Here is a 14,573-nt window from a genome sequence, read left to right as displayed (position 1 = left end):
GTCTATGCAAAATCCTAGCTTTTGGTCTTATGCGAGACTATCTTTTATTTTCCCCTAACCAAAAAAAAGGTGTTAAAAAGCAAATTGATGCTTTTGTCTTTTTTTTTTTTTTTTTTTTTTCATATCCTCTTCAAGGTTGACAACAAGTATAATCAAGCAAAAAGGATGAAAAATAGAATTTGTGTGCTATAGAATATAGGTTTAATAAGCAATGCTTGAAGATCATTCACTAAACAACCTTTTCTATCCATAAAAAAAAAAGAAGCATTCAACAATCACTGGTAATCTAAGGCTATATTGATCACCATCCCCTATCTCTTCCTCCCCTTTTGAATAGTGATTGACAATTAAAATAAATTAAACTGTATTCTTAATAATGACAAGAATGAACATCAAATCATTCTTGACTTAAGCGTTGTTTATGCAAAAGATGTTTATAATATTTTAAGGATGCCAGCACTCTTTAAAAGCATCTTCTGGATAATTAATAAATTCATCAATTTGTCTTGCTCTATCCGAATAAGGACTTTCACCCACAATAAATCTTACAAGATGTGTAAGATATTCTAATTCATCAATTATTTCTTGAGTTGAAGAAGCCATAGCAAACCATGTAAGATTTCTAAACTTGACCCATTGTACTTTGCTTTTACGTCGATGATCCATCAAAGTTGCACGTGCTGAACGTGGTGAAGGCATATAGACAGGTAAATGCGATTTTGATTTGAGAGAGGTTGCAAGCGTATGAAAAGTAAGTAGTAAGGCAATGATCTAAGATCTGATTTAGTCTATCAACTCATCTTTCTTTTATTCACTTACCATATCATGTCGTTCTCTGTGATAATCTTTTGCACAAACGTCATGTTTAACTACAAGTGGCATCTTGATTAGTGCGATTCGAGTAGTCAACATCCGATCCAACAAGTTTCGCATGCAGACAATAATTTCCTTATAGAATGCTTTTGGGAATGGTCCTTGAATGCGTGGCTCATTGTCTGTCAGTTCTAACAAAACAGAGCATGCACCAATCGCCTTTTGAATCTTGCTCTCCATCTTTTCTCCTTTTGTGATATCTTCGTCACTAGGAATTGACCTAGGATCATGATATAGATAAGCTCCCATAATAAAGATATAATAATCTTCAAGTTGTGACATACAAGCTCCAATCGATTTACGCACCATATGTCTTGCTACAAATGGCCAAATCATCCTTTTTTTTTGTTTAAATAAAATTAGTCCTTTCATTTCTCCCTTTTTCATTCATCATCTTACGAGTTAAGAAGCAGAGCGACACATACACCAACAATAAGTGTCAAGGTTCTTTTCCTAGTTCACAATAAGTTCTCTTTTCTTTTCTTTTTCCTTGGCTTACATGAATCATTTATTTATAAATCTTACCATACTGTTTCTGCAATAGTTTCATTGGATGGTGGTGAAACATATCTACTCAAAGCAACTACTTCATAGGTCGTTAAACAGACAATACCTACTTTGTTATATGTACTGGCCAAATGAATGTAAAACGAAGGTAAAGCTTTTTAATAACAAAAAGAAATCTGTCAGTCACTTTTTCTTTTATCAGTCATCCAACGTTTACCTAACAAAGCAGCAAATATACCCAGTAGATATGGACTTCCTCCTCCTGCTTCTAACGCAGCCCATCCAACCATCGCTCCGGCTATAGTTCCAATGATACGCCAAAAGCTTGCTTCTAATGTGCCACCGCTAATCAAACTTAAAACAGTGATCACTTGATGCCTCCTTTTCTTCCTCTTACCTTGTGGGGTTCATGATCGCAATGACAGTCATCGGAGCCCACTGTCCTCTGACACTGAAATACCAGTCAGCCGAAGCGGGCACAAAGGCAGGCACGGTCAAGATCGTGACGGCCGTGGCCATCTTTAAAGCAAACTTGAACTCGTACTTGCTAAAGAACTGGAGCTGTTTCCAAATCCTGTAACGAACACGAAGCATGATCGGCGCCTTTTCTTCTTCTTCTTCCTTGGCTTTCTCGAGTTGTGTACCGTCAGGGACCAAGATTCGAATGTCCCGAGGTGCTTCATTACTCGTATCAGAAGATCGACGAAAGGAGGACTGCCGACGACGGCGAATCATGCTCGGTGACCCATCGCTCTCGTTCCCCGCGGCAAATGAATTTCCTCTACTTCGGGTGCGCATAAGGCTGTTGTTGGTCTGTATCTTTGACAGTTTATATTCTTCTTCTTGCATCATCTTCTTTGGCTCTTCCTTGGGGATCAGGTTTGTCAAAGTCGCTTTTGTATTTTAAAGAATTAGGTTCACTCGTCAGTTAAAAGTAGTATGATTACCTAATGTATAGCCTCCTTTATCCCTTGTACTCTGATGGTTATTTCCACTTGCCCACTTGTGCCACATTTTGATACTTGGTACAGGCATATATAAATGTCTTCTCTTCTTTCCGTTAAAGCTCGTTTTCCTTGAATGCAATCTCAGCTCATCCATCTGAAGTGTCATTTCTTGCAACTCATTGGCCACCTCACGCATTGTGAAAATGAAAAAGAAAACGAGAAAAAGCTCTTGTCTCATACCCAAATCGAGAGTAGAGGAGTTTTGGGAACGCAGCTTGTGAACATCGTAAAGTGCGTGCATCCTCTGTCTTTCTGATCTATCAAATTGAATGATAGCCAACCGAAGATTTTGAGAACAATTGCATTTCGTGCTTCCCCCGTGCCTTTCAAAGGCCTTTTGCTCTGCGGCTTTGGTGGGTTCCTTGCCGAGTTTGAGTGTGTGCTTGAGGAACGATAGCCATGTCTCTCGACGTGAAATTTCCTCTTCATGATCCATGTCAAGTTCGGTCGCTATACTGTCACAGATGCATTCGAGAGCACTAGTACAATCCAGAGATAGCTCCATCAGTGGATCCCTGAGGCTTTCGAGGTATGTCATAAGCAGATGACGTTGTTCGTACTCGGTTTGCTTCCTTGTCTTTTTGGGAATCTTTGGTTTCGGCACAGAGAGCTTTTGTAAATTAAGAAATGATTTGATGGAGGAGACGGATATCTGGTTATGTTCAGCGTAATCTTCATCTTCAGACACTTGAGAAGAAGGAGGCCTTGAGTTTGCTCTCGAGCTCACTCGGGAAGTAGGACGAGATGTCGCTCGTGGAGTGGATGTGCCTGATGTGTATCTTCCGCTGTTCACATAATCCTCTGAGGCACGCAAGGATGTACGCAAGAGATTCATGTCATCTTCACTATAAGATCGTCTGTTTGGAAAGGAGTTGTGATCCTCATGATGCTCTCCCTCAGGATCACTGTCATCTTCTCTCATCTCCGCTTGCAATGCTTCAATCGCACTTTCAAACAGCTCTCTTTCCGTCTTTAGGCAACTACCGAGGATGCTCAAGTGTCTTGTTAACCTATCCAACGATTTCCTTACTTGACCCAGTTGCTGAGGACGAATATAGGCATACGAGACTTCATATTTGGCTTCTCTATAAGCCGTTTGTACCTTGGTCATACCCTTTCTCATCTTGGCTGAAATGCCATCTACAACAGATTCAGGTACAAGCTCTGACTTTGGATCCAAAAAGAATTGCTTTGTAATCATATGCAGCATATCTCTACTGCTCGTAATGGTCTCTTTCAATGCTCGGCCTAATATATTTAAATTGAATTATTTCGATTCTCATCTCTTCTCCTTTTATTGGTGTTACCTAAACCATCTACGGCCGTTTCAGGCCAAAATAAAAGATTTACCACCAGAGAGATGCCGTGACCAACGAGGAGAGGCAGACCATAAGTCAAAGGAAGACTGAAGGGAATAGAGAGGTAATCGATACTGCGGGTCATTGAAAAGATTTGAACAATCATGAATTGAAGCGAAAAGAAATGAAATTTTGGATAGGTTTGACGTAGCATTTGTGCGGCAAAAACGCCGACAAATAAAAACATGATGTTAATCACCCTACCACTGGGTTGGGTAATGTATGTGGTAGGATGGGCTACATTATAAGCAACGGAGGCTGCTGCACCCGCAAATGCATACAGGACAGCAGCCACCACACCCAAAACAGCCGTGATGGTTGCATCAAATTGTGCTCCCATCGTGCGCCCGGGATGACTGAATAACATGGCGGTGACAGCAAAGTAAGGGGCCGAACCAATAGGATAGCTCGAGGGATGAATCAGACTGAACAGTGAGGACAAAAAATAAGCGATGGTGCACTTCAAGACCCTTCGGACAATTCGACTTGGAAACTTTTTGTGAAAATAGTCTAGCCATCGTTCCTTTCTCGACGGCTGCTTTGTCTCTTCTTCTTCTTCCTCTTCTTCCTCCATAGGAGGTTTGGGGTAAGTGGGGCAAAACCTTTGCTCTAAATCGATTGGGAATTGGACCCGATTTTTGGTTGGACCAGTCTGGCTGTTTTCTTCGAGTGCTGTAGCACTCTCTTCTTCTGTTACTGAATCGCTACTGCTGCCACTGCCTATGGTAAATAGGTCTTGTAACCTTGGTGGTGACTCTTGTTTTTTCGTTGTAGCTGGATCAAGATATCTGTCATAAAGTTTTATTTAAAAAATTGATTCAAGGAGATTTTTTTTTTTTTGTGTGTACTTTTCATAATCCTTTTCACTTAGTGGTGGATTATTTTTACTATTCATCGAAACAAAAAAATACAAAGAAAAAAAAAGATGGTTTTTTTTTTTTTTTTTCCAGCAAATAATGAAATCTGAAATGCAACATCAAATTTCCTTTATTGGTTACTAAATTTTTCATTTCAAAAAACCAGCTATTGAAAAAAAGAAGAAGGCTTTTTATAATAATCTAGTCGTTTTATGATAATTAATCAAGGAAAACATAAATATTAATTTGTTTTAAAAAAAGAAAGTTACGTGTCTTGAATATACAAACTGATGAAACTCTTATTATCTTCGGAGAATGAAATTAAAAGACGCATTTTAAGCCTCAATATCGTTTGAATCTGTGTAATTTGTTCCCCACTTTTCATCACAATAAATCTGACATTTCTTTTAATCAGCTCAGTGTATTCTCAATCGAAATCGGCTTTTGCTCCGAGTGCTTAAAATAAGAAAACTAACATATGTGATACAAAATGATAAAAGGATATTCTAAACCAATATTTACTAAACAGAGTTCTATCTTTACAATATGACATTGATAATAAAACATTCCTTTTTTTTTTTATTTCTTAAGCATAGTATTGTAATGTCATCTTCTTCTTTGCTTGTACTTCTTGGATAGCTTCCATAAAGTCTTCATGAGATATTTCAACAGCACCTCGGCGTAATGCAAGCATACCACCTATTGTTTGATTAGATGATGTATATACATCATACATTTTTCTATACTTACTTTCAACACAAACAGCTTTACATTGAGCACCGTTAAATTCATCACAACATCTTGCTAATTCTTCAAAGTTGACATCTTTACTAACATTCATTTTTCTAGAGTGAATTTGCATAATACGAGCTCTGGCTTCTTCATTTGGAAGAGGAAATTCAATTTTACGATCTAAACGACCTGAACGTAACAAAGCAGGATCCAAAATATCGATACGATTTGTAGCAGCAATGACCTTAATACGATCATCAGAAGAGAAACCATCCAATTGATTCAAAAGTTCCAACATAGTACGTTGAACTTCACGATCGCCAGATTTTTCAGAGTCAAAACGTTTAGTACCGATAGCATCCAATTCATCAATAAAGATAATGGCTGGTGATTTTTCTTTAGCTAATTCAAAAGCATCACGTACTAACTTGGCACCATCACCAATAAACATTTGTACCAATTGAGGACCAGCTAACTTGAGATATGCGGAATTTGTTTGGGCAGCACATGCTCTTGCCAGCAAAGTCTTACCAGTACCTGGTGGTCCATACATCAACACACCTTTAGGTGGTTTAATACCAAGATTTTTAAATCTATCAGCGTGTGTCATAGGTAAAACAACAGCTTCTACCAACTCTTCAATTTGTTTATCCAATCCACCAATATCGTTATAGTCTTCTGTAGGCTTTTCATCTACTTCCATTGCCTTTACTCTAGAATCGTATTCTGCAGGAAGTTTATCCAAAATCAAATAACTGTCCTTATTCACACCAATCAAATCTCCTGGTCTTAATTCAGCAGGATCAACCAAGCCGATCAATGGTAAGAAAATAGTCTAACAAGCATGTTTAATATATTGACTCTCCATCTTCTATTATTTCTTACTTGTCGTGTAGAAGTTTTAATAACAGCACATTTTCCTTTCACTTGACCATCTAAATCTACATTAGCTCCTTCTGTTTCGTCATCTTCTTGGTCAGGATCAACATCAAGTAACTAAAGTTTCAAATATTTAGCATTTTTCTCTTTTTTTTTAGTACAAAGAAAAAAACTCACTTCAACAACATTACCGACAAGGTAAGGAAGTTGCTTGTTCATTTTAATTTTCTCTTTGTTATCCTTGATTCTTTCTTTCATAGCAGCTTGCTCGTGTTGTAACCTAACTATTTCTGACTTCATAATCTATTGAAAAGCAAGATTTACCAACTGCGCTCTTCATGTTTTCGTTACGCGTCTTTCAAAACGTACCTTGATGTCGTTTTCCAATAAACGAGTTCTGTTTGTAATTTCTTCAGGTGCTAAACGGAGAATGTCTTGACCAATGTCATCCTGATCAGTATTATCACCTTCCCATAAAGATTTATCCTCCAAAGTTGTCATTTTTACAAAAAATTATATATAAGAAAGCAAGAAAATAGACTGGGCAATTACGCAAGACAATTTGAATAGTAAAAAAACATAGTCACAAACCAAGTCGACGTCACTCTTAATTTTCCTTTTTTATTTCTTATTCAAAATTTTTTTTGTTTGTTTTCTTACACACACACAATGACTACCAAGTTGGATACTTTGACAGTAAACTTTTCAAGTGCACCCTATCAACGTGCCTTCACCATCTCTACAAGCCCAGTTGTCTTGTTCTCTGTTTTAGACCATTATTTACGTCGTAACGAGCCCGAGACCAAAGTGATTGGTGCTATTTTAGGTGTTCGAAGCACAGATGGTACTGAAGTCGAGATCCGAAACGCTTTTCCCTTAATCCACACCACTGAAGAAAATGAAATTGCTCTTGATAGAGAACACTATCGTACAATGTTAGAATTGCATCAAAGAGTGAATCCCGAAGAAGTCATTCTTGGTTGGTATACCGCTGGTTCTGACTTGACACCTTCTTGTACTCCTGTTCAATCTTTCTTCACTGAAGACGTTGCACCTTTCCAACCCATTCACGTTACTATTGACACAAATGCTCTTTTCAACAGTTCCGATATGGGTCTTTATGCTTATGCTTGGTAAGGATGATAAAACGATTACGAAGAAGGATGCTAATGATTTGTGTATAGTGCCCCTGTTGGCTTCATGAGTAAACCTGGAGATTGTTTATTCTTGCCTATTCCTTGTGAAGTGAAATATCTTGATGCTGAAAGAAGTGGATGTAAATATAATTTATTGTGTATTGTTAACTCATGTTTTATTAACTTTCTCATATAAAAAGTGGATATGCTTGCCTCAGCTAAATCAAAAGAAGACCGTACTGCTTCATTGATCTCAGATATGGATCACCTTGAAATTGCTGTTACCAAGCTTCAAGAAATGCTTGAAAGAATTAGTAAATATGTTGATAATGTTGTTGTAAGTGGACTGATGGATACAATAACAAATAACTAATCATATAATAGGCTGGTAATGCTCAACCCAACAATGCTATCGGTAGATATATTATGGATACTGTTTCTGTTGTGCCCAAGATTGATAGTGCAGCATTTGAAAAGATGTTTAATTCTCACTTGCAAGATCTTTTGATGGTTGTTTATCTTGCCAACATGACACGTACTCAGCTTGCTGTTGCTGAACGTTTACAATTATTGGTTCCAAACTAAACGAGAAAGAAAGAAAAATTAGAAAAAAATGTCATCCCCTTTTCTTCCTCCCCCATGGACATACATAAAAAAGAAAGAAAAAGGACTTGCAAATAATACCTTGTTTACATAAATTGTTTTTTTTTTTCTTCATATAAATGTTTGTATTGTGTAATGAAATACGGATGATTTTTATTTATAAATGAGAAATTTGCTTATACTTTTTGCTGCTTTAAGCTCATGTTTGCCCATTCACCTAATTGTTTTAGTAACTTTTGGTGTTTTTCAATTTTATCCAATGAAGGATATAACACTTGTTTTTTCTTTTCAATTGACAAATCTGACATGTCACTAACTAATAAATCCAAAACATCTTCACTAACAGCTGATGTTTTCTTGGCAGTTTGCTCAGTAGTGCTTGGCTTAGAATTATCATTTGCTTGTACTATTTTTTTGTCATGAATGGAGGAGGTGCTCGAGAACACATTCATCATGGTTGTAACATTCTTTTTAGTTTCATGCGTAACAAGAGTTGGCTTAAATGCTTCTTCATCTACTTTCTTGGCATGCACTGCATCTGGATTTTTATATTTTACATCATCCTTTGAACTTCCCAAGTTATATGCAGTTCGTATATCAGGAGCAAACATATTAGAGGTCACGCCAGGTACATTTGTATAATGATATCTTTGCCCATTCATTTGTGGTATTGTTGTACTAGGATAATAATCGTCATATAGCTTAGTCTGATAGTGTAATAGCTGATCTTGTTGTTCAAACACTTGTTGTGTCAAAGTGTCAGAGGAAGGCATCATTGGATAAGAACGAACGTATAAATCTTGTTCAGAATATAAATCTTCTTGTGGTTGATTGAATTGCACCAGCATGTTTTCCACTTCTCCTTGTTGCTGGTCATAAGGATTTTGAATCTGTTCAGTTATTTGACTTAACCAAACATTAAAGTTATTTAATTGTTCTTGATTATTTATGTCAAGTGAACTTGGACAAATAGAGCCATTGTCTACTAATGTTTGTAGCATGTCTAAGTTATTCATCATGTCTATTATAAAAGTCAGCGTAAATAATCATAAAATACAATACACTAACCAGCATCATATTCTGTCTTTAACTCAGTAGAGCCATCATTGAACATTAGTTGCTGAATAAACTCATTCGAATTGTATTGTGGTGGTGTACATGGTTCTGGTTTTATATCATACAAATCTGATCTTGGCGATATAGCAGGTTGAAGCCAATTATCTATAATAATATAAACAGTGTTATTAATAGTTATTATTAATAGCATTTTTATTTTACCATCGGAATAATTCATGTTAGTGCTTGTACTGTGGGGAGGCGATATGGGTAGCTTGGTAATACTATTAGGCGACAAGTGGGGTGGATTACTATTAATAGTACTGCCGTTATCATCATGAATCTTTTCATGCTTCTTTAAATCTTGTGGACGCTTAAAAGATTTCTCACAAAACTATTACAAAAATAAATTAACTTTTCCTTTCAATACTAATATGACTTACAGAGCAGTGATGAGGCTTTGATGGAACATGAACTCGAATATGACTAGTGATATGATCTCTTTTAATAACAGAGATACCACACTCTTCCCAATAACAAGTTAAACACAAGTTACCAGTTGATTTTCTACCAACGTGGTCGTTTGTTAAGTGATTATAAAGTTGTTCTGGGTCACTAAATGATTTTGTACAATCCTTCCAACGACAAGAATGCTGCGACATGAGTTTAATTATTAAAAAAAAAGAGAATATAAAAGAGAGAAAAAAAGAAGAGAAAAAAAGAAAATTGAAAATTGCTCAGCGCTTTTTTTGGCTTGGCAAACCTGATTTCCATTTTTGTATTTTAGCTTTTCGGCATTTTAATTATTTTTCCCCTGATGTTCCCTTCATTTTTCAATATTTCCAATAAAGAAAAGGCATATCCTTACTATTATGAACAATACGTTATATTTTAAAGTATCAAGGGAAATGGATCTATCTAAGAGTCAACACAAGTGCTTCCTTATAAGCCAAAATAGTGGTGAAAAAAGTTCAAGTGCGCCACTTTTCTTTTGAGGGCCCAATTAAATGAAAGTTAACTGTGATACAATTATACTGTTTTCAGGAATAACTGTCGCACCGATTTATTAAAATGCGGCATTACTTTCTAGAAACAATGTAAGTAGTTTACTGTTTTAGGAAAGTTTAGGCCACGAATTTTTCTACTGCTTTTAGAATGACACAAATGTCTATTACTGTCATTGTAAACCTCTTTTAGCAATTTATTCAAGTACGATTAAACAATTCCTTTATTTATTTATATTTTACATGGCCGTAGCGGTCGCATGATTTGTTCAAGTACAGTCTTTTCTAAATAAATGAAACATTTTTCAATAAACTGAGGATTTGATCGACAAGTTCATTGCAGGATTGATAGAAATTCTTTTCATTTAACTTTTTTCTTTCTCTTTATCTGTCATTTCCTCATACTCTTTTTTTTTCAATCTCTTTGCCTGTTTTAATGCCCTCGTCAATCTCCACTGCTGCTTCGTTGATTTTATTTGCGTTTCGCATCCTTGACATCAGAACAATATGTATCTCATCTGTTTGATTCTCAGAGTTGTTCACGTCTTCTAGAAACAAGCTTTTTATATGGATACCTGCTTCCATTATTGTTTTTTCATTTTTCTAATTTTTTCGTTCTGATTTCCCCATTATAAAAAACCTGTTTTCTCAATTAGCTATTATGCTTTTCCGATTTTTTTTTTTTAAAAAAAAAAATTGAAGCGTTTATATAGTAATGGACTTGTCGAGTAGAAATTGGCTGTGTTGTCCTTAATAACCAGTGTGCTGATTTTGGAAAATTAGCTGTCATTGTTGACATTATTGATGTTAATCGTGCTCTTATTGACGGTCCTACCACTAATGTTGCTTATCAAGCTTTCCACACCGCCGTTTGTTTTGACTCCCATTTTTCTAAAGAAACTCTTCCATGATGTCGGTCAATCTCCTCTTAAGAAGGCTTTGGTTTTTTATGAAGATGGACAGCTGCATACTGTTAATGAGTACGGAGTTGAACCCGTGAGTCTTGTTGATGAGGAAATGTTTGCTATCGAAATAATAAGCTTTCGTACCCAATTCTTAAAGAATAAGCCTCCAGAAAGGCCTTCTAATTTTACAATACATCTGGCTACAGATGAAAGAAATAGTGAAGACGTTAATACGGTGTTATGCAATAGGCGACGCTATACAGCTTACTCTGATGGCGAGAAGACTGTATTTTTACACTTATTTTTTTTTAGTAAAAGCCTAAGTACTTCTGCTGCTGCGAAACAATCAGGTACTCATATTCATGCAGTCCAGAGATGAGTTAAGCGCTATTATGAAGGCCCTAAACGCATCTTCGAAAAGAAGAAGAAATCAGACCGTCATCGTATTCTTGGAGAAAAGCACAGAAGATTCCTTTTAAATTACATTGATGAGAATTTTTCTGGTGTTATAATTGAAACGGTAGAAAGTTTGAAGCAAAGCTTCGTAGGTCTCATTGTTTCTCGAGTACTGTTTACAATTTCATGACAACTCAGCGTAGTCTATCCATTAGATAGAAACAATTTAACACTGTGGAAAGAAATAGCGAGGAAAACGCTCAGCAAAGGTACGATTGCATCCATAAGTGGCAATAAACCGACTTGAACTTTACAACTAATTGCGTCTTTCTTAATGAATTATATTTTCATATTTTCTGAAACGAATTATGCCTTAGTCAAAGAAGGGAACTCCTGCAATAGTTACAGTACCTACAAGTAAAGTGAACACAACATCGACTTTAGGTGCAATATCCGCCACTGGTTTAATTAATGTTAGTTTGAGAGATCCGAAACGTATCAAAGAGAGAAAGCTTGGACGTACGACTGATGTTTATAGTACAGGGACAGTGACAGGATATTATCCAAGTATCTTAAAAGCTGCTCTTGATGAAATGGATAAGCACCCAGAAATGAAAGGACGCTATCTTGTCATAGTGAGCAGTCATTCTATGTGCAATTAAAATATCCATAATACCACTTACAAATTGATAAAGATGCTCATTTCGTATACTGACCCTAGCATTTGCTTCAGTAATGATCATAACTCCATTTTCTCTCTTTCTTTTCTTACTTGAAGTTCTGCTCTTTTATAATACCTTTGGCTTGCATAAAGTCAAATCAATAACCCCTTTTTTTTGCCAATAACACCAATAATTGTTATAGTAATACTCTTGGTTGAAGGAGCAACTACTTTAGCAGGCACACTTCGCTTTGATCCACCAAAGTTTTGTCGGATACGCATATTAAATCCAGCCTCATCAACACACTATTCTCAGGAATAAATGTCGTGTTTATTTGTCGCTTTTTTGTATATATTGTATTATTAATTTTGTAAAAATGCGACTTTACTTTCTGAAAATGGTGTAAAAATACAGTTATTATGCCAATCCATTTCCTAATCTGCTTTCCATGCTAATATTTTTCCCTAACGAAATCGCAAAGTTTTCTCAGATGTTCTAGCAGCAAGAGCTTGATCTAGGTTTTAAGAGTAAATGAAGCATGCTCAATAAGATGCTTATGCAGACCTGATAGAGTAATTGAAATCAAGCCAGGAAAGGCAAAAAGTAACACATCTCCTACCTCTCAAAGAAATGTAGCGGCATTTCCATTATAAAAACTACAAAGGAAGTCGGTATACTTCCCTTTGAGCTTCGCATTGCTCTCATCTAGACATGACAGCCTTTTCTTTAATAACAAACTCTTCTCCTCATCATCCTTATACAATTTTACACAATGCTGAGCTGCTCTTATGATAACACCAATGGTTAATTCGCCTTTTCTGGCAGATATTCCTTTCTCAATACCGAGATCAAGTATCATTTGAGCTTGTATGGAAGTACAAGAGCACCATAGTCCTTTGACGTGCGCCTTAGCCTTAGTAGTTGGAGTTGATTCCTTCTTTACCATTATATCTACTGATGCTAACAGCTTTATAGCTTCAAGTGGCTTTTTATTTATTTTTTATGTTAACTTTTTCATACATATCTAAATACATTAGCCGCACAAGTTCAGACTCGGGATATTTAGAAGACGTTTCAGGTTCGTTAGGACCCCATTGACGCCATTCCAGTGTAGATTATTTATACAAATAAAATTGGCTGTCTTCTTCAATTTCCACTGCTGCATCTTCTGGGATTTCGTCAGTAGCATTAAAGCAATGCATGAACTCAGGAGATACATTGTTATTAGACATTATTTTATTCAAAAAATATTATTATTGTGCGCTTCCAATCGAATTTTTCATTTTATTAAAACTGTATAAACAATTTCTCCTCACGCTCTTTTGACCTTACTCGGACTATTAGAATGTATTGAAGATGCCGTGCACTCACTCAAGCCTTTTATTGCAAATACAATTTTTATTTAATTGTATAAGCAATTAGATATAGCAAGCCACAACGCTTACCAAAGGGTCGGTTTGCGTCAATAAAGACATCTCCTTTTTATTATTAAATGGTATGATTCTTTTTTTTTTTAAAAAAAAAAAAAAGGATTGGAAAATATGTAGCCAAATGAAAGAGTTATTTCAATGGCTATTTAGAACGTACAAAAAATAAGAAGTAGGTACAAATAAAGGAAAACATAGGTAACTAATATTTTATGTACTATAGCATTTAAAAACATTGCTCATGCAATAAAAAGCAAAACTGTATTGATATAATATCTTATAAATTCACTTGTCTATGAATGTATTTGCTTTGTAGATAAAATATAGGATGTGCTTATTGTCACTAATACTAAATATTGTTCTTGTTGCTTTGGTAATTTATGTCTGAGTATATCCTTCTTTTAAACAATTGAAATGATTGCTTTGCAGGTTTAATATATTTTTGGCTCTTTATTATTATGAGTTAACACCTTACCATAAAGCTTTATTATTTTTTTCTACTCAATGCAGACAATGGTGGATAAAAGCTGACGCTGAATTCATAAAACCTTTAATACTCTTCATATATATACAATTTCTCACTAAGAAAAACGGTATATAGAATGCAGTTCAGACACTATACCAATGTTTTTAGTTGATCATTATACACCCTTATATATACTTGTCCATAAAATACCAAGTTTCTTATTGCAGTTGATAAAATAATTTTACGTGTTTCGAAAAGAAATAAGGTTGACTTTGTAATGTAAAATTAAACAAGCAAAAAAAAAAAAAAAAAAAAAAAAAAAAAACCTTTAATTAACTGAATTAAAAGACATATTTCAATTATGAGCGGCGCATTTCTATCACATTATTATTAAATATGTCAAAAAAAGTTCCAGAAAGTTAATTCAGATCTCTCAAGACTTACTAAATACGACTTATTTCTGTATTTGCTTTCAATTTGCATCGAAAGTTGTAGTAAGCTTACAATTAAATGTAAATGATACGGTAAAAAAAATTTATTGACAGTTTAATAAAAAAGGTTTTATACTAAAGTATTAATTGCACATGTGAAAAAGCTGATTGACTAATCCTCTTTAATAATTCTTCCAAGACCTAACCAGATTTCATTTGTGGTGCAAAAGCGGAAAGAGAAGGATGTCGGTAAACCAATACAATCTGAGCATTG

At 35.4% G+C, this 14,573-nt stretch overlaps 5 protein-coding genes across 5 annotated transcripts; 1 reads left to right on the top strand and 4 right to left on the bottom strand.

The window, feature by feature from the left end:
• Positions 1-444: 444 nt before the first annotated feature.
• On the bottom strand, positions 445-4,085 carry RO3G_03249 (uncharacterized protein; the record flags this gene model as incomplete). The annotated part of the gene is made up of 7 exons (XM_067657840.1): positions 445-771; positions 820-1,210; positions 1,399-1,534; positions 1,598-1,725; positions 1,778-2,273; positions 2,328-3,635; positions 3,695-4,085. 7 exons carry the CDS (start codon positions 4,083-4,085, stop codon positions 445-447), a joined length of 3,177 nt encoding a protein of 1,058 aa, XP_067513941.1.
• Positions 4,086-5,188: 1,103 nt separating this feature from the next.
• On the bottom strand, positions 5,189-6,432 carry RO3G_03248 (26S protease regulatory subunit 6A; the record flags this gene model as incomplete). The annotated part of the gene is made up of 4 exons (XM_067657839.1): positions 5,189-5,301; positions 5,353-6,169; positions 6,220-6,330; positions 6,391-6,432. 4 exons carry the CDS (start codon positions 6,430-6,432, stop codon positions 5,189-5,191), a joined length of 1,083 nt encoding a protein of 360 aa, XP_067513940.1.
• Positions 6,433-6,882: 450 nt separating this feature from the next.
• Positions 6,883-7,934, top strand: RO3G_03247 (uncharacterized protein; the record flags this gene model as incomplete). The annotated part of the gene is made up of 4 exons (XM_067657838.1): positions 6,883-7,346; positions 7,398-7,489; positions 7,550-7,686; positions 7,734-7,934. 4 exons carry the CDS (start codon positions 6,883-6,885, stop codon positions 7,932-7,934), a joined length of 894 nt encoding a protein of 297 aa, XP_067513939.1.
• A 334-nt stretch (positions 7,935-8,268) lies between these two features.
• RO3G_03246 (uncharacterized protein) lies at positions 8,269-9,670 on the bottom strand (the record flags this gene model as incomplete). Its single annotated transcript, XM_067657837.1, has 5 exons — positions 8,269-8,358; positions 8,510-8,973; positions 9,021-9,173; positions 9,231-9,402; positions 9,452-9,670. The coding sequence occupies 5 exons, from the start codon at positions 9,668-9,670 to the stop codon at positions 8,269-8,271; spliced, it is 1,098 nt and encodes a 365-aa protein (XP_067513938.1).
• A 2,457-nt stretch (positions 9,671-12,127) lies between these two features.
• On the bottom strand, positions 12,128-12,921 carry RO3G_03245 (uncharacterized protein; the record flags this gene model as incomplete). Its single annotated transcript, XM_067657836.1, has 3 exons — positions 12,128-12,280; positions 12,364-12,409; positions 12,653-12,921. The coding sequence occupies 3 exons, from the start codon at positions 12,919-12,921 to the stop codon at positions 12,128-12,130; spliced, it is 468 nt and encodes a 155-aa protein (XP_067513937.1).
• Between the last annotated feature and the right edge of the window lie 1,652 nt (positions 12,922-14,573).

The sequence above is a fragment of the Rhizopus delemar genome, genomic scaffold (assembly GCF_000149305.1).
Source record: "Rhizopus delemar RA 99-880 supercont3.2 genomic scaffold, whole genome shotgun sequence".
Taxonomy (NCBI): domain Eukaryota; kingdom Fungi; phylum Mucoromycota; class Mucoromycetes; order Mucorales; family Rhizopodaceae; genus Rhizopus; species Rhizopus delemar.
Note: the sequence above shows the minus strand (reverse complement) of the source record. Positions and strands in the feature narration are given on the sequence as shown.